The 26,926-nt window shown below is 30.6% G+C and overlaps 1 protein-coding gene across 39 annotated transcripts in view; it reads right to left on the reverse strand.

Moving 5' to 3' along the window:
• Positions 1 to 26,926, reverse strand: part of LOC111063080 (longitudinals lacking protein) — a 592,348-nt gene that overhangs the window by 529,627 nt on the left and 35,795 nt on the right. Inside the window, exon 5 of one of the 39 annotated variants that reach the window (XM_039428602.1) lies at positions 17,417 to 22,437. The exons of the other annotated variants lie outside the window; for them this stretch is intronic. Coding sequence (XP_039284536.1) covers positions 22,172 to 22,437 — 266 coding nt within the window. The 3' untranslated portion in view covers positions 17,417 to 22,171. Of the gene's footprint in view, positions 1 to 17,416; positions 22,438 to 26,926 lie in introns of those variants that run through there. 39 annotated transcript variants of the gene reach the window in all.

Raw genomic sequence — 26,926 nt, forward strand, 5'->3', positions numbered from 1 at the left:
TTTGGACCTTAGGAGGGATCCTTTTTCTTTGAAAATACCATGTTTCTAATTGGATGATATATATATATATATATATATATATGGGTGTTTCAGAAGTAGTGTCGAACATTTTAGGGTATTGTTCCTGGATGATAGGAGACTACAAATTTCGTATTTTAAGTGTCCAAAACTCAGCGGTTATCCTTATAGCTGCCATTTTGTTTTTCACTTTAGAATTTTTATCTCAAGAACGAAATGATGTTGTATTGATCTGAAATTTGGCATGAATATTTATGCTATGAAGACTCAACTTTAAAAAATAGAATAAAAAATTCGATGTGAATTTTCTAGATGGCGTCCATTTTAAATTTTTGATTGAATATTTCACGAAAACTGTTCAGTTCACAGAAAATTTACAAGATACAAAAAAGTTAGCAAATTTTATTAAGATTGGTTAGAGAATAACAGAGAAATTATTTATTTTTGTTCAGCATGCATGATTATGAACAAGAAAGATCTGAAAAACATTTTAAAATCAGCTGGATGGCCATATGGAGCCATACCAAGTTTCAAAGCTACATCTTGAATACAATTGGAATTGAAAAATGTAATATTGATGTTTAAATTATGAAAAGTGGTCATGCAAGCAATACGAAAATAATCAATTTCTCTGAAATTCTCTGATCAATCTTAATAAATGAGGTATCCTTGAAAACTTGATAAAATTTGCTAACTTTTGTCTTTTGTAAATTTTCTGTAAACTGAACGGTTTTCGTGAAATTTGCGATTAAAAATTCAAAATGGCCAATATATTGAAAATTTACATCAAAAATTTTTATTCTATTTTTTAAAGTTGAGTCTTTACAGCATGAATATTCATGCCAAATTTCATATCAATACATCATTTCGTTCTTGAGATAAAAATTCTAAAGTGAAAAACAAAATGGCAGCTATAAGGATAACCGCTGAGTTTTGGCCACTTCAAATACAACATTTGTAGTCTCCTATCATCCAGGAACAATGCCCTAAAAAGTTCGACAATACTTCTGAAACACTCTGTATAAGATATTTATTGGAAGAAATTCTTAATGATGTAATTATTTTTGTTTTTTCAAAGCAATAAAATTATAATGTATGAGATCAATTAGAGAAGATTTATGGCTGTTTCAGATTGTTATTATTTTAGCTTTCATAAGGAAATTAATCATTGTTATTCATATTTTGCAAAATAAATAAAATATTATTTTTACTACTTAATTTGCAGATCAATTATAATAGTGACAACTATTGCTGTAAGTAGGCAATAGGTAATAAAGTAATGTATTTGACACAGAGGGTTATACTGGAAAAGTATCACCACAGTGTTCTATTATTAAAAATTGTTCAAAGATTGTCTAGAAAATAGGCAATTAATTTTTTACAAAGCAATAAAATTTCATAATTTGTTGTGGATGGTATTTTCAAACTTAATAAAATTATTTTCATGCAGAAACATATCTGTGGTTCAATTTTATTTCTGATTCCCAATCATAGTTTTGATTATTTATACTCATCATAATTATATACCCTTCATAATATATATTTGAATACTCATCATTTTCGCTCTTGAATTTCTTTATTATCCAATATTGAAGGAAGATTCCCAAATCAAATACATTCTATTGCCCTGGAAAATTTAAAACTGATTGAAAAATTTATTGATACTGCAGTAAGAAATCAGATTAAAAAAACACATTTGTTACTTCACAATCAATGTGAATAAAATTAAGTACCTACTTTTAAAAATTTTTAATTTAAAATTATTTTAAGTGAAACATAACTAATTCAAGTTTTATTCATATGCAATCCTGTTTTTTTCATTCTTCATTGTTTTTAATGTTCATGAAACAATGTTACAAATTTTTAAAACTCTCATTTTCTTTAAAATATTTTTAATGATTTTTTGGTGTTATTTTGACAGCTCTGTTTTCAAAAATGTTTGGAAAACCTGTGCTGAAAGGAATGCCAAAGATTGGAGACTACGCATGCTCACAGTGCGGCAAGAAGTATAAGTGGGAGAAGAGCATGAAGCATCATTTGAGAAATAGCTGCACAAACTCGATAAAGCAATCATCACCATAGAGAGTTTTTGTTAATGATCGTGGGACAAGTTCTAAAAGAACAGAAAATAATGTTGTAGTGTTGAATTTTAGACTTACAGAATAGTAACTAGCCTATACAGAAATGTAAATTCTTCCATTCTTATTTTTAGTACCTAAGTTAATTAGTACCTATAATATTTCAATTAGAAAAATGAATTTCAATCTGTAATGTAAGTATAAATTCATTTGTTTGGTTGGTTTTTATTTGAATCACGATTCAAAGTTACTCAGTCTATTAGTTCATAATTGTTGTGATAATGCGTCAATCGTGTATTTGTAAGCCAATTCCTTCCTTTATATAATAGTATAGAAGAAGATTTATAGATTAAGAATCTTCATGTTGAATTTCAAGTTAATCAGTTCAGTAGTTCATACGTGATGATGCGTCAATCGTGTATTTCCTGTCCCATACAATCATGTATAAGCAAATTCTTTCCTTTTTTTTATCACAGATTACCGTACTTCCATATTATTACGTGCTAATAAACTTCAATTGACATTTTTACTAGGCAGCTTTGAACTGTATTGGATTTGAAAATACCCTACTCCGCCATAATTTGTGATCATTTGAATTCAATTATGAAACAGGCTTTAATATTCCAAATGAGGATAGAATCTTATAGTCAGTTTTTTTGTGAAAAATCTTGTTTATAATATTCTATGCCAACAGCGTACAATATAATTAAAATGACCGTTGTTAACTAAGTTTGAACTTTTTGTTGACTATTCACTTTCATTTTTTCCATTTTTGTAAAATTTAAATTTATTGCACAAGTTTTTTTTAGCAAAAGGTGACCCATAAAGGATCAGTTAACATGTACAAGAAGTTTAAGAAGCTTAATATTCATTTTATTGTTTGAATGATTTTTTTGATAGTACCTACTTAAATGAATATATTTGGTTATTTTGTTTACTGTGACTTTGTCTATTTCCAATGTTGGTTACGACAATAAAATTTATTTTTTTCTATATTTCTAAATTTTATTATTTGTAATACTCTGCTTCATTGATTTAATCAAGATTGTATGATTTTTTAAATATTACACTATTTTTCATAAAAATGTCATATTGAAATGTGAAAATGTTCTTACTTCAATTAGCCTACTAGAAGATCAAATCAAATTTAACTGCTGTAAAATGATGTGATCTAATGGATCCAAAAGTTGACCAATGAACGAATCTGTCGTCATTTTATGCTGGTTAAATTCACTTGTATATTTCATGCAACTGACAATATTTAGGTGTAGCGACCAAACATTTTTTCATAAAAATGAATGACCACTGTTCACAGACAGAGTAGTTAGTGCATTAATATACTTAATTTATTATACTTTAATGTTTGTTTTTATAATGTTTTTTCAATGTCTGTTTATACTTTAATGTTCAGGTTATTTTGGTTGTTTTATCTTTTTTACTTTTTCAAACCTGTTCAAAAGTACGTTGTATATTATGTTATTTGCTAGGCCTGTAAGTGTCATGTTCTATTCAACAAGTGATGCTCTAAATTTTTTTCATCTTGTCATTTCAATTATTGTTAGTGATCAAAAGATTATTCAATTGTGTAATTTGTGTATGTTAACATGAGCAGCATACCAGGGAGGTGTGATTGGAATGTCAATGCTTCCAAAAGGTTTTCCGAAGATTGGACGGTTTCCCTGCCCAAAGTGTGGAAGATGTTACAAATGGCTGAAAACTATGCGCCGGCACCTCTTTTATGAGTGCCACCTCAACTTCGACCGTAAACAGAGGCTACCATGAAGCAATTTTGTTTTTCACACACCCACTTAGATTTATCATGCTTTTAAATGAATCAACTATACTGAGGTTTACGTTGGGAGTGGGGAAAGATAGAGAACAACGTTGCCGATCCTCTGTCGTGTTAATGCCTTCTATAGACGGTAGCTGACTCAGGTTTATTGATGTAATATTACCTGTTCATTCTCGTTTAAAATAATCAATTATATTTTATTAAGCAAGAAATTATATTTTCCAATAATTTCATAATGAATTTCCATAATTGAGATGAAATATTTTGTTAATTAATTATTAATTCTACATTGTTAAAAGACGATCTGGCAACAGAGCAAAGCGAGAAAGAGATAGCGCTATCCGCTTTGTTGAATGATAGACAAGGATAGAAATACCATTGCTAATCAAACACTGCCATTATAACGTGGACCTCACTATAGATCCCTTTTGTTGTTATGTTACAAATATGTTGAATGAATATCGTGTCTTAATTTATTTTAACAAGATAAAAAAAAATTGTCCATACATTAGAAATTATCCATTTAAAAAGCGTAGATTTTCTTCAGCAGTATTTAATAATTCGTTATTTATTTGTAAATTTGTATGATTTGGAATAATTGTTGTTATCTTACTTCAAAACGTTCAATAATTTATCTTTTTTGGATTCTTCTTTCGAAAAAATAATGTATGTGACTAGTTGAATCTACCGGCAAATCGGTAGATCTGCTGTAGATCATAGATTGATGTGATGCCATACCATTTGATAATTATAATGATTTGGAGCTTATGATGAGGTACTTACAGTATTTGAAATTAGTGTGAAATCCATTTTCAATAAATTATTATTTTACAAAAAATAGAGAAAATAATGTTTATATCAGTAATCTGGAAGCTTAGTGTATGCCAATCATTTATTTATATTTAGATTCTTCATGGTACAGATTCAAAATAATTATTAATTTAGTCTATTTGAACAAATCAATACATTATTAAATCCTTAATTATTATTAGATTATGTTTCTATAGGAAAAGATTATGTTTACTTTTCTTGAGCTGCACTGATTTTTTGAAGTTTAAAACGATGTAATGTAGGTCTGTTAACTTTTTACGGTATTCAATTACGTTTTTACAGCATATTTTAACTTTTTTCAAATAATCAATGTAATTTGTATTTGGTATGTAGTAATTAGTATTATTATCTCTTCTCAATGACAAGGAATAAATTTTATTGTATTAAAAACTACTAAAGCTACGTTTACACCAATGTTATTAACAAAATATTAACAAAATACAACTTAATCCTTATAGATTCTATTAGATTGAACATAAATTATCATACACATGATGAGCATATGTGTTTGTCAAGTTCCGTTCAATCTAATAGATTCTATAAGGATTAATTTATTAACATTTTGTTAATAAGTTTGGTGTAAACGCATCTTAACTACCTACAGTATTATTGTAAAATGTTATTACAAAATTCGTTAGTTGAACTGTTATAATTTAATTTTTCCATTGTATTGATATTTCGATCTCATAAATTGAATGATTTAAACTTAGAACAAACATGTTTCTGAATAAATGATTTTTCCAAACGTTTTTCTTTTTATTATCAAATCCTGGAAAATGTATATTTTATATAATTTATTGCAATTTAAGATGCTCCCTGTTATCAGGTAGGCTATCTACCTGAATTTCGAATGAATAGTGTTAAATGAAATTCTTCTAAAAATGTTCAAGTTATGTTGGTTTAGGATCAGGTTCAGAGTTCAGAATAATCTCGACTCATTATTTTGATGATGTATTAGTTACAATAGCTTCATAAAATACCCTCTAGCCTAACTATAAAACTAAAACATCTACTCATCAATATCTAATAAACTTCCACACTACTTAATGTCATGTTTAGCTAATATAGAACTATTAATAATGGAAATAATATTACAATACAATTCCAAAAATATCAATACTAATTTTTCAACATACACAGGACATATAAAAAGTACAAAAAATCACTCAAATATTGAATATGTTGTTCAATAATTATTATCATTCTCTACATTGATAATACTAGTATTTTTATAATAAAAAATATAAAAGGAACTTATTGAAAAAATAATAATTTCAAAGCATATAATAAATCAAATAGCTCACTAGGGCAGTGAACATACAATATGAGACAGTGATGTTTTAAGAACTGATATCAGGTACTCTGGTGGAATTTTACGGCAATAAAGCGTTTAAAATCCGTAATAAATTCTGAATAAGTGTAAAAATATTATAGTAATAGCGTAAGTAAAGTCTTGATTCATTAAAACCAATTTTCAGCTCAACTTCTATAATACAAGAAAGTTTCAACCATAATTAATAATATATTATCGATTATTAATAGTAAATTATACAACTAATACCATTTAGAATACTATATGGTAGTAATAATTGAGTACTTAGAATTATAATTACTATCCTAATTCAGTCAAAATAATATTCAGCTTCATTATATAAAAAGAAATTGCATCTCCAGGAGTTATAGATTGATTCTCACTAGATTATTATAATAATTGAAATAATTTGAAGGCGTTCAGTCATTTATTATTAATAATGAATAATTATAATTATGAATACCAACAACACAATTCTTTAAATTAATGTAGCTTACCAATATGAGGTATATCAAATAGATAATACTATTATTATTAGTAAATAGCCTAGACCATCAAATTTTTGTCTATTCTAACAAATTACAATGCAACAACTTCAAATAATTTACTATTTCAAGTAAAAATAAAGGTAATTAATCATGCATACAATAATTATTACTTCAGCGGTACCAATTATTATTCTCCATTTTTTTCAATACGGTATGAGGTTTCTCAAGTAGATGAAGTAGGTAGGTACCGTATTATTATGATAAGTGAGTAAATTACAAACTTGATACTGCTGAACAAATGAAATTAGATACTATTAGCAACTAGCCAGCTACTGTTGGTGAATGGATGATAAAACCTTGCTGAATAAAGGCAATTATTAAAATATTCTTAGTTTCTATTGGTAGCCACTATACATTCTTTAAATGTTTTCTGTCTGTGTTTTTCTCAAATAGATAGTACCTATACAATTTTGACGGTATAACTATTTATTTGATGCTGCTTTCCATGATTTATTTAGCTGTTTATTAATCTATAGGGATAAAAAATTACAGTATCGGAATGAAAAAAATATAAGTAAATAAATTGCAATCTTTCGGTTGCCTGTGTACTTTCACTAAAAATGAACACTGTGACAAAATGTCAGTCGAATACCAAGAGAACTAATAAGGCTGGCCACCAACGGTTAAACGTGCATACACTGTCATCAGCGAGAGGCTTCCAACATAAAATAAACAACCAATAACAATGAATAGGCCACTGGAAAATTACCATTTATAATGATACTAAAATACTTTAAAATCAAATAGAGCAGCGAAGAAAAAATAAACAACATAAATTTTATTGGGAATACAAAAACCTAACCTCAAAAAATTTTGCTGAAAGCATTTAGCTGTAATGACAAAACAATTCAAGTCGACTGTATATGTGCATGCTCAATAAACAGTTAGTGGCCAGCCTAAGAGAAGATAACATTTTTAATCAGAGGTAGATCACAATTAGATGTAATAGACGTTCGTGAAACCGGGACTAAATCTTGCTAGATATTGGCAATTACCGTAATGAAAAATGTCATTAGTTGAGGGGGGCTACATTGTTGAAATGTTTTCTGCCAATGTGAGGCTTCATGTTGAATTTGTAGTTGGTGGTGTAGGGGCAGTAGGGACACTTGAACTGATGCCCGTTGCTGCAGCCATACTTGAGGTGCTGCTGGAGGGATCCTTTCGTCTTGTACGCCCTAGCACAAGTTCTGCAAACGTATTCTCGGCTGTCCTGCGCAAGCGTCATGTCACCTCCATTCCCATTCAGCTCTGCTTTTACAAGAAATGGAAGCGCTGAAAATGATTGGTTTGTGTCAGAATTGCTAGATATTTCCAAAATTGAATGCATGCTACAAACAGTATTCAGTACTCTCTAATACTACATTATATTTGGGCACCTATGCACCATCTTGGTTCAAACGGAGATAGATCAGCTGTTGGTTTAGATTCAATGAGACACGTTAAGCTGAGTAAAGACTCGCGCATTCAACTTTTCATCAGCTGTTCATATCTGTATTTGTATAGAAACAGTAAGGTACTGATATAATAAGCGTATCATCAGCTGACAAAAAGTGAAATACGCTCAAGTCTGTAGGCAGGTTTATATTAAATGCGACAATGCCTACTTGTAACTATCGTTCAACGTACATGATGCATATGGATGGGGGCCTTTCAGCCAAATCTCAGTGAGATCACTTTGAACTGTCAGCATGCCTCATGAATAACACCAACGCTTCCCATTAAACTAATGCTGACAGTTTTAAGAGAATCTCACTATAGTAGGATACCCGGCCTCGGTGAAATGGCAACGTTGCAAAACTGGATGCAGTCAGCTGGTCAGCCCTAGCTGAAAGCAGTGAAAATGTGAAAATAGTGTAAAATAGTTAATAAAAAATAGAAGATACAGTAGTTAACTTCAAATTTAGTAGACTCTGTCTACTAACTTTGAAGTTAACTATCAGAGTCTACTAATTTTGAAGTTAACTATCTTCTATTAGTTAGTAGACTCTGTCTACTAACGTTGAGTTGGCTTGACAGAAATAGGTGAAGATATGAGAATAATTTTGTTCCAACAGCTGAAAGCTGAACTTGAACCTAGTATTACAGCGTTGCCAGCTTGTATTACATGTAACATACAGCACTAGATGGCTGTAGTTGAATATTTTGAAATGAAAATAAACATAAGAAAGTAAATAAATATCAAACGCTATTCAATACAATATTAAAATTATCAAGTGTACCTAATGTATCAAAATGCGTAAAAATTATTGTTTTCTTGACAAACTTCAATTTATTTATTTATTCAATCATTTATAATCACACAACTTTAAGAAAAGTACCACAAAGCCCAAACTTGGAATTGTTATGTTGGTAGCCTGCGAGCTGTGGGTCAGTGGATCAGAAAGGTTATGTCGTCTCAGTTCCGGTTGCACAACAGCCGTTTCAATTTTAACCGTGATTAATTCTACAAGAACCAATAGAGAAGCCGTCTTGGTTCTCATGAAATTAATCACGGTTAAAATTTAACCGGCTGTTGTGCAACCGGGCCTCAGGCACTGTCTGTATGACAGAGTGTTTTATATCTTAATATTCACATACTCTATAGGAATATTACTATTTGAATTTGATTTCTAGATTGGGAATTTGATAAGGTGGCGTCATTTTGAACAAAGCACACTTTGTTGTAGGTTTAGTTGTTAAGGGCAAAGTTATAATTAAAAAATCAATTTCCAATATTCCTACAAACAACAATTTTTTTTAAATCGTGCATATTAGAACATGTTTTTCATATTAAAATTAAGGATGTTTGATAATATAATAATTAATATTGATGAAACACGTTTTTCAAAGGATTTATTTTTTAATTTTATAATATATTTATCCAATTGCAGTTATTTGTTGAATGTTGAAAAACATTAAAAATAATAATTATCATTGTAACTTTTGAAAAAATATTGGTTTGGTTCTAATTGGAATGAAAACACTAATAGCTGTTCATAGAAGTTGTTCATAAGAAATGAAACAATAAGAGTAATAATCTATCTACTAAAGTAATTTGGTTCATTAACGTACTGTAAACATGAAAAATGTACCGTACTATAGATATATAAAAAATGTTTCACTAGAGAGATTAATAAAAATCAATTTATAAAAAAAATCATTAAGGAAATATTTATAAGACGAGTAAAGTTGCACATACATTACAGTATACTGACTGTACACTTCTGCTATGTTAGTTGTAGGCTACTTGTCATAAGAAATCAATTGTAAGAAAATTAATCTATAATATCAAAAAAAAAATACTTAGTCTAGATTTCAAAAAAATAGTTTGGCAGAACATTTTGATTGTTTCTTTTTTGTAACAAGATACTAAAAATAGCTAATTAGGTAATTAATTAACCAAACAAGGTTCACATTAATATTCAATACAATTACAGTCTATTCAAGTTTCTATAGCTATCTAGGATTGAAAGTACCTAATAATAAAATTAATATCATTAAACCTAGAAACTTAGAACAATATATCTTATTTGGCCTATTTATGTATCATTTCTATCTAAAACAAAACTAAATTGGTTTATTATAAGTAACACATCATTGAGATATTAATATTAATATGTTTTTATTATGTTCACTAATCTCTTGTCATTGTGCAGTGTAGCGCTCATAAAATTAGCCCCATAAAAACATGCAAGACAATTGAAATATCATACTAATGTAAAGAGTCATAATTTGTAATGTATAGTTTATGGAGTATTTGATCACAATATTGATACCTAGACTACAAAATGGAGAGTTTTTTAGAGCCGATCGCACCGTGAAATCTTAAACAATATTTTGGAAAATGTATACTCAAAATTTCAAGAATTTATTTGCTACCAATTCGGAAATTGATCTACCCAAGATTTCAACTTGAGGCGCTCAAAAATTAAAAAACTGATCTAACCAAGATTTCAACTTGAGGCGCTCAAAAATTAAGAATGATGGTGAAAAGCTTTTCCTGGATCACGTACACTGACACTAATAAGTGGGAAAAAAGCTTATTGCATTTAAACTCGGTTATATACCATCCATAAAAACACTGTTAGGCTAGGCACACACCAGTTAGTCAAGACAAGACATGATCAGACACAATACTTCACATAGTTGCTTATGAAGACATGTCTAATTGCTATGCATAATCAGTGTGTGTTGCGTCATAAGCAATTATGTGAAGTATTGTGTCTGACCAAGTCTTGTCTTGTCTTGACTAACTGGTGTGTGCCTAGCCTTACTTGAAGCCTAGTTTTAAAGATGAAGCGCCACAATATGAGCCTTCAAGTTGAACTTGTAATAAGTACGGTGCGAACAATGTGGGCACTTGAACTGCGGCTCCTTGCTGCAGCTGTACTTCACGTGCTGCCTCAAGGCCGCCCTCGTCTTGTAGCTTTTGCCACATTTCTCGCAGACATTGTCTCGTCCTTCAAGCTGCTGATTCTGAAAAACGTCGCCCAACATGTTCAGTCTGTCAATCATCTGCACTTCCATTCGTCCTGCAAGAAAAAATGTGATGTCAGTATCTATGTTATAAGCTAAAAATATGATGAAAAACCCAAATGATTTTATCAAAGAAAATTAAATATTGATGAATCAATCAATCAATCAATCATTTTATTCATTAAAATGTTAATTGTATGTTTTAATATAAAAAGCAAATCTATCAAAAATTAAAGTCAGTTGAAAATATTGTGCATGCTACGCATTTAGAAGGTCAAGTGTTAGAGAGTTTTGAGGGTGGAGTGTAAGAGTGTGCCGGTTGCGCCCTAACTTCGCTCTTCTAGCTTCTATAAAAGGTTAAATTCATTTATTCAAACAGAAAACAGTACCTATGAAACTATGATATAATTTTAATCAGACTAATATTTTATTCACTCATTTTATGGACCTAATTGAAAAGTACATGATATAATTTTAATCAGACTAATATTTCATTCACTCATTTTATGGACCTAATTGAAAAGTTACATTTGTCATTTTGGGATATCTAGTATAAATAAATATCTAGTATCTAGAATAAATTAGAGCACTTTAATATTACTGATTCAATCTTCATTTTGAGCACTTTTCGTGGCTTTACCAGTCGAAATGAATATTGGTATTTGCAATATTCAAATGTTATAATTTATGATGAAGCTTCACAACCTCCCCAAGATTCTATAAGATGAAGCAGAAAAATTTATTCAGGAATAATTCAAATTAGTTCTAAATAAGTTTCTATATGTTGGTTGGATGCTTAATTATTATAATAACAAGGAATATAGAATACATAAGAATACAAGATTTTATTTTAGATTGTATTTTATTGTATGATACACAATAACAAGGAATCTAGAATACACTATTTTGTATTTCAGATTCATTGGTATGATGTAACAGTTTTTAAGGAATGAAATTGAAAAAACGGTAGACAAATGAATAAAACAAAGAACAAGTCAAATGATTAAAATATTATTGATGCAGAAGTAAAATAAAATCTTTAATAATGAGATCAATTTATTATCAGTATACCAATAGCAGTAGGCTACTTACATTTGAACAGCAGTATATATTTATATTCTGAATAGCTTCGAACTACCTACAGTTTTCCTAATAAAATGACAAAAGAATATTGAATGAAAGGAAAATAATGACTTGAGGATGTTTAGGATTAGGTTGGAAAATTAATGTATTCTGCTAGATTGAAATTATAATAATTTATTTTACTTTTATTTCAACAATTCATTTTTTAATTATAATAGAACTAGACTTTCGTCTTATAAATTAAATTTGTTACTAGAAATAAGGTAAATAAGTTGTAGATGAAATCATAAAATTATTGTAAAAACTGTTTCTACCCTCATGCAATCGACCAAATAAAAACACTAGAAAAACCTCTTAGTGTTCTCAACTTCAATATTCTTAAGATTTGCATACATGGAATATTGAAAAATAGAATAAAATTGCTCTTGAATGCTTAAGTCTCAAGGAGTGACACAACAATAAGCACAGTCTTCTCGCCCTCTCTTTATCAGAGTAAAATCTCAATTATTACTCTACATAGAGATTGATTATTTGAACATTTTACACATTTCTCTAATAAAGAATGTCTCTACATAAATTTACATTATAATTATCATGACAATCTTTTACAAATTAGCTGCAATAAGTCTTTCAATATTGAGATTTCAGTTCCAATGACTAGTTTTTACAAAAATATCATTACCGGTATTTTTCAACAAGTAATAAGGCTAGTATGGTATTGTCTTAAGTGGTACAGTATGCTACAAAATAACATTTAAATTGTTAAATTTATTTTTACTTCAAGTTACAGCAAGTAAATGAATACAAATTGAATGCTACAGCTACAGTATGGCACCTTTTGATGTTAAAATCTATTTGAAACTTGAGGCCTTTGAAGTTTTGATGTGGATAAAACTATGCCACAACATAAGATTCAAATATGAGTTCTATTTTTTTTTCAATTCAATACAATTAATTCACAACACACAAAAATTCAATGAGTAAAAAGCAATATACAACAAATCAAAAACAATAACAGTAACAATGATATCAACACATTAAAAGACAATATTGCTAAAATGATGTGTGCTGGAAGAAAGAGGGGGAAAATACCTTGCCAACTATTGTTTCCCATGTTGCCTATTACAAGTAAGGTAAGGTATAACTGAAAGGGAAGGGTGTATGATAGGGAAGTGGAAGAAGGTAGGTTGATAGGCATGGCTGAGGGAAGGGAAGATAGGATGTAAATTAACGATCCAGGAAACAGTTACAATAATTTAAAGATTGAAAAAATAATTGCTTTTTATCCAATTAATGATTTTCTGCTCCATTTTCTTTGTAATTTTAGCATTATTGAGATGATGATCCGGAAATTTATTGATTATTATAGTACTTAGATAAATAAGTTGCCGTCTAATTGTTTCAATATTAGTATTATATTTATATCAAATACTTATTCGAAGTAGGTCTCAAGCGGTAATGTCTATTTAATGAGTTGTTGGTGCATGGAAAATTGGTTCTATTTTTTATTAAATATTTAATTACATTTTCAACATATAACAGACTGTCTGACTGTCAAAACCTTGAATTCCTCGAATATAAGGTCAGACGGGAAAAATCTGGGTTTATTTGAAATAGATTTAATTATTAATTTGTGCATTATGAACAGTTACTCCAAATGGGAATTATAACACCCTCCCCCCCCCATACTGCTACTCCGTATTGCATTATCGACTGTACTTGAGCAAAATAAAGCATTCTAAGATGAGTTGGATTCAGAATTTTTCTAGCTGCATAAAATTTGTAAGAGAGGTATTTCATCCTTCTGCAAATGAATTTAATATGGGTATCCCATTTCAGGTTCTCATCTATATAGATACCCAGATATTTACAATTTTTAACTTTACTAATGGTAGGACAAGTGCAGGAGTTGGGGTCAAGGTTGCAATTTGAATGGAGTTTCAAGTTTAATTCTCTGTCTGGCTGTCCTAATTTATTGAAAGAAAAGGTAATATAGTTGGTTTTTTGTATGTTTAAGCTCAAAGTATTTTTATCTAGCCACTTTTTTATGCTCAAGCAGTTTTGCTCTGCAATTTCATGAACCTCAGCAAAGGATATTATGGCTGAGTTTTTAAATTTTAAACTTAATAGATCATTTACATAAATTATGAAAAGTAATGGTGATAAAACACACCCACAATCCACAATTTATTGTTTGGAGCTGCTAGTTAATAAATCAATTTCAACACTTCTTTAACGAAATAGTCTAGTCTTATGTTAATATATTTTGAATTTAATGAAAATTGCTACTAAGACTCGCATTACGGCGACGATATAACCACGGATAAAATTTCTATCACTAAAATTCTGACGGGGACGGAAGCGATAGAATTTTCAAACGGTGGTCAAATCGTCGCCGTCATGCGATCCGCGCAGATGTACACAAGACTTAAAACTGGCCAACATTTTGTGTCCAATGGGTTTTTTAATATTATGCAGTAGTGAGATTCACCTTAAATTGTCAGAATTCCCTATAGTTGAACCTCTACAGAACCAAACCGTGAAGAATATGCTCACATGACATTTTATAAATACTGAACATAATTATGAACATAATATATTCACTAGTTTTTACCCAATTATTTTATTTTTGGATAATTATTTATTTTACAGATAATTATTAACTGAAAAATAAAAGTGACTTGAACTATGTGTATACAGTGTCAGATTATTACGTCTTTCAAATTGTAATAATAATAATTCTAAATTTAGGAGATAAATATGAAAGGGTTCGCCTGTTTTTCCTCTTCCAAAATAATTTTAAAGATAGGTTCTTATTGTACAGATGAGTGAATAAAAATGATCAACTTCGTTACACAGAGGTTCAATAGTAACAACAATATTATTCTCCGCCCATTCAACCAATGTAAACAGTTTGAAGTGTAAATCTCAAAAAATCTCAAATTGAAAAAGTGAATGAGGCCATTCAGTTTCACAATTTCTTCAGCTGACAGTTTGAAGTGAACCTAAAGCTGCGTACACACTTGAGCGCCACGAACACGTGCATTTCGCTTTTCATCAGCTGATTATATCTGTATTTGTACAGAGACCGCGAGATAGAGATACATGTACAATAAGCATAGAAAATTGAAATGTACGTGTTCGTGGCGCTTAAGTCTGTACGCAGAGTAGAGAAAAGATTGAGTTTCAAATTGATTAAGTGGAGGACAGGTGCACGGCAACAATGTGCGCTTTCAAGTTGAACTTGTAGTGGGTGCGGTGAGGACAGTGTGGACACTGGAACTGCGGCAGTCGGTTGCAGCCGTACCTGAGGTGGCGATGCAGTGAGCCTTTGTTCAGGTAGCTCCTCGAACACCTGCAGCAAGTGAATCGGCCATCTTTCGCTGGCTCGTCCTCCTCTACGAGCCCGTTCTGCAAGCAGTGTCCAAGAAACACACTTGCAATACCTGCGGGGAAAACCAACATCGATAAAGTGAAGTTTAGAATAAATAATAGAATAGAATGACTTTTTTATGTTGACATGGCGAAGTTTGGACAATATTGTCCACTCTACAAGTTAATGTGAGTTGTAAGTGAAGTACCTGGGGAAAAACTAGCACTAGTACAGTGTATGTGAGTTGTAAGTGTGAATAAAATAAAAATATAAATCTCAGTGCCCTTTTAAATTATTTTATCACATAATATAAAATAAAATAATTTAAAAGGGTACTGAGATTTATATTTTTATTTTATTCATATTAAAAGTAGCCCTGAAGAAAAAAGACAATGAAATGTAAGTGTGAAGTATGTTAGTTTAGTACACAAAACATGTAACGTAGGCCTATCAACTGTAAGAAAAGTAAAAATTACAAAAGAATAATTATATGCTACAGTAAAGTATGTTAATTGAGTAAAGAATGTATGTGTGTATAAATAGAATTAAAGTATTTATACATTATGCGAAATATGCTCAATATCAACGTTAAGTAGTTTAAAAATGCTGCAATAATAATACAATGAAAATCATATTAAACTTACATGAGAATTGGATTTTAAAGTAGGCGACAACGTAACGTTTTTTAGTTCAATAATTTAAAAACCGCAACTGGTTAAAATAGGTTGGTTATGTTGGATTATTAAGATCGCCAATTTTAGATAGTAAATTAAGAAGATGAAAGTGGAAATATTCTTTACCAGACATATATTTTGAATTATAAGATGCTAAGAAACTGTAAGTTTTCGGGTAGGTTTTGAAAAATGTTATAATATTCATGCGTTTTTGTAGGCCTACTACTACATTATTTGCATGCTGCATGAAATAGTGTATTCCCTTTGTTAGTTAGGTACATTTAGTAGGATACTGTTAGTATGAATGACTTTTGGGGGCAGTGGGGACTGGAAGGTGGGCTGTTTGCTGCACCCGAAGGTCACGTGATGGTTCAGGTGGATTTTGTATTTGGAGATCTTGTGGCACTTGGGACAGGGATAGGTCGGGTAGGAGGGACGGGGTGAAGAGGGGTCCACTCTTAGCAGCGAGGATAGCTTTCAGTCATGTACCGGAGAAAAGGGAAAATAATTATTGCTAAATCGGTGCTTTGTTTAGTAAAATAATATAAAAAAATAGATTAATGATTAATAGACTAATCGAATTAATTATTGAAAAAAGAATAATAGTAAAGTGTGTACTAACTAAATAGTACAATAGTAGGTAACTCATATTTTTGGTAGTAATTGAAATATTTTAATATTTATAAATGCTTTTTCAAGCAATAAAAAATAATGTATACTCAGTAATACTGTTTAATACAAGTACCGTAACAAAAATATGCTGTTTGTGTGGTCGTAATACAGAAATTAGCTATTCACACACTAGACACCATGTATCTAGTGCATGGACTACTATAGGTACATTTTTCTGTAATGTAGATGCTTTCACATTTTTATTAATAAGACCCCTAGTCTGATGGATTTCATCCAGCTTTTTGAGAAATTATAAATGTTAATAGAACTAGAAGATTTAATACAGCTAACTGGAGTGAAAACTAATTGAAAATCACCCATTGATACTGATTTGAGTAAGTAAGGAAATCTTAATAAATTTATAATAGTACAGTAGGCCTGGTATTTATATGATAATAATGTATAATATAATAGTATTATAAAATTACAATGATTCAGGCCTTAATCAAATCTGATACAAGAAATACATGAAATTATGCTGGCCCATGCTGCTAGAAACATGAAATGATGATGCTAGTCTAGTAATAATATTTACCAACAATATTTCATGCAAGGCTTTAAATTCAAATTAAATCGATCATATTTTGTAGTGAATTTGATAAAACTGGAAATACAATAAATTATTTGTTTGTTACCACTATTGAATAACAGAAACATTTGTATTGAAATAGTTGACGAAGGCAAAGAGTCTTATGCCACAACCACCTCTAATAAATGCCATGCCCTGGTGGGGAGAAGGCCCTATGTAGCACTGTAGTACTGAAGTAGTTATTAAATATAGTATTGTCAAATAGTTAAACCGAGTTGAAAGCATCAAAAAGTCTAAAGAAATAGTTCAAGAATTATTAATTACATGCAATTGAATCAGGCCAACTTCGTTCAGTATTGATTTGATTGATTTTGAATTAAATTTAGCGCTACTTTCCAGTGTTGTCAATTCGATAGCGTTGGGCATGACATTTATTAGAGGTGGATGTGCTTCTGCTGGTCCAATACTCCCGTTCTATCTATTCTAGAAGAGTAATGTTTGTATATTTGTGATCATTGTTGAAATCAAAATATCGAGATGACAATAGATTAACATTTTTATTAATAATGAAATCATACCAGTAACAGACTAACAGTAACTCTATAAAAAAATGAAACAGGCTGGCCAAATATAAAGGTTTACAAGAGATTCTTCAGTTCTTGATATTTTTCCAAATAATCCAAACTATTATTTAATAATATTCATGATCGAAACATTTTTGTAAGAATATTACATTAAATAGTTTTTAATTTGTAAGATTTAAGCAATAGGATAAGTGGTCGTAATGACACTATAACTATTATAAAATCAAATGATAAAACTATGATACCGTAATAAATTTGTGTGAAATACAAAATAGGAGGATTCTGTATACAGTAGATTTCTGTTTATTATTGTATTTTATATTTGTGAGTGGATTAATAATAATAATAATAGATGCTTTATTCAACCAATAAAAATAAATTACAATTACATTCAAAAACACAAACGCATTTCATAATCATTAAACATTCAAGAATAAAATAATAAATAAACAGAACCCTATGAGTAGATAAAATAATTACAAATGATACAATATAAAATAAAATAAAATAGGATATAATAATAATGAAAGGTAAGTGCTCCTGAAGAAACATTAATGGTTCATCCCTCTTTAAGCATAATGCTTGTGCTGAGGGATGAGTCGCTTAACATAATAATTTTATCTTGGACTACAGTACAATACATTAAACCAGAACACATTCAAACAAACCGGAATAATCATTCAACAAAACAAAAAACTAACTACAACAAAACAAAATAAAAAATCCTTCAACAAAACTAAAATAAACTGAATCAATTGTGTTCCATTTTAACACTTTTTGTTATGAATATTGTAAAAATTTGTACCAATATTTAACAAAATAAAACAAGAAGAATCATTTTTGATCAACAAAGAACTTTTTCAACAAAACCAAATTTACAATCTATTTTGGTATTAACAAAATCATTTATATCTATACCTACTAATCTTATAAAATAAAATAAAATAACTTTCTTCATTATTATATTAAAATTGTTCTTTCAGAGTCACTGAAAATTAAATGAATCTTGTATATAAAAACAAAATAATGAAAATGGACACAGTGAGAAAAACTAACAGAATGCATAGAAAGAATAAAAAGCAACAAAGAAAAGACTCTCATGCACTTAATCCTCAATTTTACCGTAATGGAAAATTTAGGATGTAAAAGAGAGAGACATAAGTAAACATAAATGCCTTATACATCAATCTTCAATTTAGCCTCATTTCAAAGAAACAGCGGACTCCATTTTTGAATAGAAAAGCTTGGTGCAGAAACAGGAATGAATTGTGCTTTTAAATATGTTTCAATAGGCTAAATAAATGTCTTATGACACCAACTGAAAGTTTTTAGTTTATTATTCATTCCCAACTGAACTAAATTACAGCCTGCTCAAGGCATTTGTTGAACATGATGGTGAAATTATAATCGTTTTGAAGTAATTTAGCCTACATCTATTATTTTAGTGATAATTTGTTATAATAACAATAATTAGACGATTTTTATTGATCAAAAGCACTCAGTAATTTAACTAACAACAATTTTCTTTCATAAAACAATTAAAAAATCATGCCTTCTAAAATCTTGCACTATATTTTGTTAGCTAGCATAACATGATGGAAAAAGGTATTTTTTAATAATTATAACAATTATTATTTAGTCTAATTGACTAATCACTTGACTTAAACCAACCAGTAGGAAAACTTGGGTTGGCGACAGAGTGACACCAGGATATTGCAAAATTCACATAAAAAATTAGCCGTCACTATTAAAAAACTAAAAGAATTGCCTACCACTATTATAACCATATGGTTATATAGTTACTGTACATACTATTAGTTGTACATTGTTAGTGTGTACAATGTGTACATATGTACACATTACTAGCCATTATTATTTAACCATTTACTAGCGTTGTAAAATCAACATTAACAAATTAAAATATCAATAATTAATATTATTCAAGTGGAAATCGAATCCAGTAATTAGAGATCAACTAAATCAAAATATAGTTTTATAGTTTATAAAATATAGATGAACTGAAATATAGTTCTCGTTTCTCTATGCTAGTAATGTAGTGATGCTTAGTTGTTACGGTATAGACTAGTAGGTACTTTAATAACGTACCCTACGGTAATATTTTATGAAAAGCCTACAATATTTCGACTAAATTAGGTTTCATGAAGGATTATAAGAGAAAACACCTAAATAATAGGAATCATGCTCTTAAATAACAACATTTTTCATCATTAATTTATGAACGTACATCAACAATCAATTTGCTTATTTATTCTATTTTACATTGAATAATATACAAATCTTATGAACTTTATCAGTAATTTTATAAAGTTAATAAAAAGAATGTTTACGATTTGTACTTAGTTAACAACGCTTTGCACTAATTGTAAAGAAAAAAATAGCCAAGTGCTTATACAGAGTTGATGGAAACAGCTTAATATGTCTTTTACAAGAATAATTTGACAGTAGGTTTCATTGGGGATCCTATTCAAATTTAAAAAAATACTATTTTTTGTCGAAATTTCATGAAATCTATTGTAAATTTCATTCTAGGGATTTATCAATGGCTGTCTGGATTACCAACCAACTAGTTATTTTTATTTTTCTTAAGTCACCTTCTCCTTATGTCCTCATTCTGGTTTATATTTTATTCCTCCCCTTTTCTTTTCTTCTTCATTTCATTAGATTAACATTCTTTATTAGATCAACTATAACTTTGGTAACTTAAAATAAAAATATGATAATTATTTATTCAATTGGGCCATAGTAATTCAAAAGATCCATCATAAGTTTTTTCTAAATATTTTTTCTCACATAAGACCTAAGTACTGGTTCAACAGCGGAATCTAGATAGCTACTACTACATTAGCTTGAATATAGTCTGAATAAATTGAACTGAGATTTGAGCCTCCAACCAGCAAAATATCAGCGTTGCTAGATAGTAAGAAATACAAACCTGAGCATATTCAATGTTAAACCGTTTCTTGGGTCAGCAATATTGTTACATTGAATAAATATTCAGTCACTAAATAAATTGGTGCTTGAAATTTATATTGTAGTTCTGATTTCTTTATATATTGTTTGAATACATAATATAAGTCCAGAACCAATTTTTTCATGCAAAATTTCCTAGTGCTAGATATGATAGATATACAGAGTGGCCCAAAAACCTCGTATTCTCCGTTCATTTTTCAGTTTTCAGCTATTTTCGCCAGATCCAAAAATCGGAAAAAAATGTCATTCATTACTTTTTTTAGATTATAAAATTCTTAATAAAATGAGATCATTCGGAACTTTTTATCTTCAATGAGAACTGAGTTACATTTTTGCAAAAATGAGTAAAATTTTAAGAAAAAATTGACTTTCGATCAATATCTTATTACCATTTAAATGTTTAATGCAAAATCCCTCTGGGCGTAATTTTGTGCTCTACAACCTAAGACCAAGTAGAACGCTCTATCTTATACGGTATAGATTTCTCGGTGCACCTGATAACAAGATAACCTGGTAACCTTTCTCCGTGTATTTTGAAAAACACCTCATTTTTAGCTTCAACCATCATCTCCAACTTCATTGTCCGCAGATTGAGATTTTACACAATAGTATATAAGTTCATAATACCATGTTCTATGAGAATCATCCGTTAGATGCACTTTATTTCAGTATTTCCTAGTGGAGAGGTGCATAAGAACATCTCAAGGATCCAAATTTCGAACACCTATAACTTTTGACAGAATAAATGGATTCGGATCTCTTAGTACTACTGCTCATTCTTCTCGGCTCGTCATGAGTTATAATGGGACTATTCCGCTCAGCCTCAGCCGGGCTGAGTGAACTCATGAGAATATTTTCACTGTATCAGACACTGGCTGTTTATTGTTGTGTTGTATAAACCCTGTTTTTATTGTGTTGTATTGTATTGTGTTGACTGGCCTATATGTCAAATTGTTATATTCTATTGAGGCTAATAAAGATATTCTATTCTATTCTTACACTGATATAGGAATCCGCTTCATAGTGTTTTGTTGTAGCGTTGTAACAGTCAAATTTTAAACTACATCAGACTAAATACTACTATTCGAAAGATTATTGAAAAGTGCAGTAACAGTACTACACAGAATTGTAACAGTAAAATGTTATATTACATCCTTATGAGGATATAAACTAAGAATGATATCTAAGATATAGATACTCATAGGATCGCAGATCGTATACTAATAAGTATTTATTGAAGAGCTTTCTTGATCTGCGCAATCGCCTGCTCGGCGATGATGTGATGGGCCTTGAAGTTGGGATTGGCCTTGCAGGAGAACTGATGGCTTTTGAGGTTATGTTTGTGCATGAGCTTCTTGTTGCAGTAGGTGCACTCCAGCTGCGGATTGCGGCCGCACTCTATCTTCTGGTGCCTCGCCAGGGTGTGCTTGTACTTGTAGGTCTTCAGGCAGAACTCGCAGACGAACACCTCGTGAGGTAGACCTCTGGTCGATGATCCTGCCAAACATTCCACTCAATTATTATGAGAACATGAATCTGTTTGTGTAACAAGTAACAGATAAAATTATTTTTTATAAAAATACACTGTACTATAGTATGCGACGGTCCTGGAAAATGTATCACTCAATTATTATGATAATAATGTATAAATATTTCCCAACCGTCATAAATCTATTTGTGTAAAAATTCAAAATTGAATGATAGTCAAGGTAAGGTTATAGAGGGACAAGTTGGGAAGACAATTTTTGACCCCGCAGTTCTGTTTAGGGTAGTAAGGAGGTAAACAAATCAAAAGTTTCCACCCCTACCCCTTGTGCTAAGGGGGTGGGGGTGGTCTAAAGGTACAATTTTTTGGTTTCACGCATAAAACTAAAAAAAAATATGAATCTTAAGGACTTGACTGTAATATAACAAATTAAAGCTTACATAATTTCTTACAATATTCAATGTACAACGTTTTTAATATCTCAACAATAAATATATCACAACAATATCTCACAATAGTTTTTGAGATATCTGCTCTTGAAGGTGTAACATTTTTGAAAAAAACACGCTTGCCACCAATTTTTGATCTATTTTTGCTCTTATACCATTTTTAAAAATCGACGGGAAAATCCATGTTGATTATGAACTAATAGAGCATTAAATTCTCTTTAATTTGATGTATAATTTCACGCTTTTACGAACAGCTTCAGTGTTGGGTGTGAAATCTCAATTTTTGCAACAATAGATCAATTCACAAAGGAATTTGGAGGGAATATTTTAAACAACATTTTTGACTGCAGCTTTGTTGTAACTAGTTAGGAGGAGAACATACCAAAAGTCCCCATTCCTAACTCATGTGCTAAGAGGATGAGGGTGGTTTAAAAGTTGAATTTTTCAGCGTTTTGCTTCCACGCTCATATCTTGAGAACAATGCGTTCAACCGACATAAGTAACAATTAAAAAATGAAGCTTGATAAATTCTTTACACTTTTTGGTCAGTGAAATTTTGTGATATTCCCAACAGTTCCCGAGATATTCGCTCTTGAAGGTGTGTAATTGTTAAAATAAAACGTTTTTATCCAATTTTTTGCTGTTTCAGGTCTTATAACTCTCCAACAATGCATAATAAAAGCTGATGCTTATCGTAGGTTTGTAGAGCATTGAATTCTCTTTGAAATGATGTATTATTTCACTATTCCAAGTTTTCCTTTCATTGTTATAGCAGCTTCAATGTAGGGGTTGAAATTTTCATCGCTGCAACAATTGGTCGTTTGACAATGACATTTGAAGGGGGTGTCTGTGACACAATTTTTGACTTTGCAGCTTGATTTGGACTAGTTAGTAGGTGAACATAGCAAAAGTGCGCATCTTTATCCCCTCTGTTGAAGGTGTGGAACCGCTGAGTTGACACTTGTTGCAGCAATGAAAATTTCACCCCCTACATTGAAACTGCTATAACAATGAAAGGAAAACTTTGAATAGTGAAATAATACATCATTTCAAAGAGAGAGATGGAGAGCATTTCAAGGGGAATTCAGTGTTATGTATACATCATTGCTTGGTGATAAAGATTAATTTTTTAACAACTTCAAAATGTCCATCAGAACTTTTAATGAGTTATCTGAATAATTACAAGGCAACTTGAAACATCAAAATCTATTTCGATAGCAAATCTCTAGTATCACCATTGGAAAAATTGCAGTCACTTTAAGCTACAGACCAAATAAATTTACCATAGATAATAATAATATATGATTCTTCTAATAAGAAAGTTAGAAATGTATAGAAAAATTCTGATTTCAAATATGATATATTTATTAATTGAATTCACTCATTATGTTATTCAATTCAATATCAGCTCATTGTCGGGCAGAAGTGTCAGCACAGTGGTTATGGGGCGATCGGGCTACTGATCAGTACAGATCTGAAAGTTTCTATTATATTTGCTTCAATAGCGCTTCAGTCGACCGATGTAATGGATGCGCACGAGCTCGACCAATGAATGGCCTTCGTATGCATTGTAAAACGCATGGTACTGACCATGCGCATGCGTGCGGTCAGTAAATCTAAATGAAAAAGACACCTTCATTAAATCTCTATGAAAAAGACAAGCGCGACTGATGTACGCACTTCTGATGTACGTACATCATCTGATGCACTGACGGTCGGTCGAGCTCTGTAACCGGCATTAATCGGTACTGCGTATGCGTAGTGAGTCGGACAGTATAAAATGCACTGTGCATATACGTAAAAGGCAGAGCGAACAAGCTATTGGGCTTTGTTCTGAGAAACTCTACCGGCTTCAATAATGTTGAGACTGTTGTAACTCTGTATCAGTCGCTAGTCAGAAGTGTCCTAGAGTACGGATCTATTGTCTGGAGTCCCTCTACTCATCAGGATACATTAAGAGTCGAACAAGTACAGAATAAGCTCCTTCGCTTCCTATTCTATATGCAATTTAGAAGAGCCTGTCCCTTGGGTTTTCCTTCTGGACGTTTGAGATCCCTTTTCAATATGGACTCTTTGAGGGCTAGACGTGACAGGTTTTCATTGATGTTTGTGGTGTCACTTTTGAAAAATTACATTAATTCACCCGCTCTCCTCTCTAGGATTGGTTTCCAGGTACCCACGTTCAATGTCAGAAGAGTTAGGACCTTTCATGTACCAAGATCAAGGACCCTTCATAACTTCTGCTCTCCACTTAATAGAGTTTTGAAGCTATTCAATAGCGTTTGTGAAGGTGTTGATGTGCATGGCCCTGTTAGTGAGGTTAGAAGGCGCATTATTGAGGCTATCATTTTTGAATTCAGTTTCTGAATTGATTCAATTAATATGATGTCCGTGATTCTTATTAATTTTATAGAGTTGATCAAACATACAGTTTAAATCCCTTAAATTTTATACTTGAATATCTGTTGTTAAAATTTTTCTTTTCTTCTCTGCTTTCATCAATTTTCTTCCCACAGTGGCACATGTTTTCCCTTAACCTGTTTCTATGCTCAATTGTAGGCCTATTCTTTTTATAACTTATTGGATAAGTTTTAGATGAGTTTGGATAAGTTAGATTAGTTTTATTCTGTATTTATTATTTATGCTTAGATTATTTACAATTACTTATGCTTTCCTCATACTTATCATCTTTCTTATATATTGTGAATTGCATGTACTGTATCTCTCATTTTATTTCTTTTAGTAACTTACTTTATTCGATTGTAAATGGTAGTAAAGACTGTTTTGGGCTTAATGCCTGTAGTCTGTAATAGTTGTTCTGTAATAAATAAATAAATAAAATAGATTATCAGTTCCCTACTCTAAAATCATCTATTTTATGATGAATTTTCAGCAGTTTTATGATGAAAAAATGTTTTACGAGCAATTGTAAAAAATTGATTTTCACACATTTTTATCACATAAGCAACAATAGCTACCTACATTTGTTAATTCATATAATAGTTTTTTTTGCATGAATCATCTATAATAGAGACTTTTTATTCCAAATGGAAATTTGACCTTTAAAAGTTATAAATATTGTGATATTGGAAGATTAACAATTAGAACTAGTCTAAACAGGTAGCGAAATGATTATACAGTACATTCCATTGACACAAGCTGATAATCATTCCTGTTAGGTTTTTCTACTTTATTTTTTTCTCCATAGAAAAATATGAAATACTGGAGGTAGCTACCGTTAATTGTAGTACAGTTTAAATTTCCATGTTCCTAATAATTATTTATAACTAAGGTAAGGAAGAACGTTCAGGATTGAACAAACAGACTATCAAATGATCTTGTAGGTGTTAATTCCTCCTAAACGTTTTATCACAAAAAGTGCAATTGAATTTAGGCTCTACACCACAATCGTACTTCATGTGCCTTGTGAGTGTGCCTTTATTTTTGTAAAGAGCAGAGCAAGATTCACAGCTGAATCCGTTGGAAGTGGAGAATAGGCCTACTGATGAGGAGACTGATGTTATGATAGGACCTGCAATACGAAATTTTCATTTACATCCTTGACTAATATACAAAGTTCCAGAATAATCAATATTTTTTTGAAGTAAGAATTTAAGTCCCAATGCGAATCTGAAATCTCAAATACTCTTGTCTAGTGAGAATAGGTCAAAGAAACGAAAATTGGACCTTTGCGAAGGATCATGGAATTAGCAAGAAAAACATCTTCGATTAGATACCTCCAATTTGATTTTTGGAAAAAGATATTTAGTTTTTCAATTTTATGAAAAATTACATATCAAGTCATCACTGTATTACAATAGAACTAGCTAAAACTAACAATGAAAAGAGTTAAAACTGCAAAAAGCAGTGGAGCAAGAGTTTTTTTTAGAATTATTAATTAGTAATAATATTCCAATGACTTTTATTGGTAGGGAGTCCATGATGGTCGGTTACACTTTGCCTCAAATATAAATTATATACATACATTTTTTATTAAAGCCATCAATGTGCCTCTCGACTGTTTAAGTTCAGTCGGGACCAACATTTAAGG

This window comes from Nilaparvata lugens, chromosome 5 (assembly GCF_014356525.2).
Source record: "Nilaparvata lugens isolate BPH chromosome 5, ASM1435652v1, whole genome shotgun sequence".
NCBI classification, from domain to species: Eukaryota; Metazoa; Arthropoda; class Insecta; order Hemiptera; family Delphacidae; genus Nilaparvata; species Nilaparvata lugens.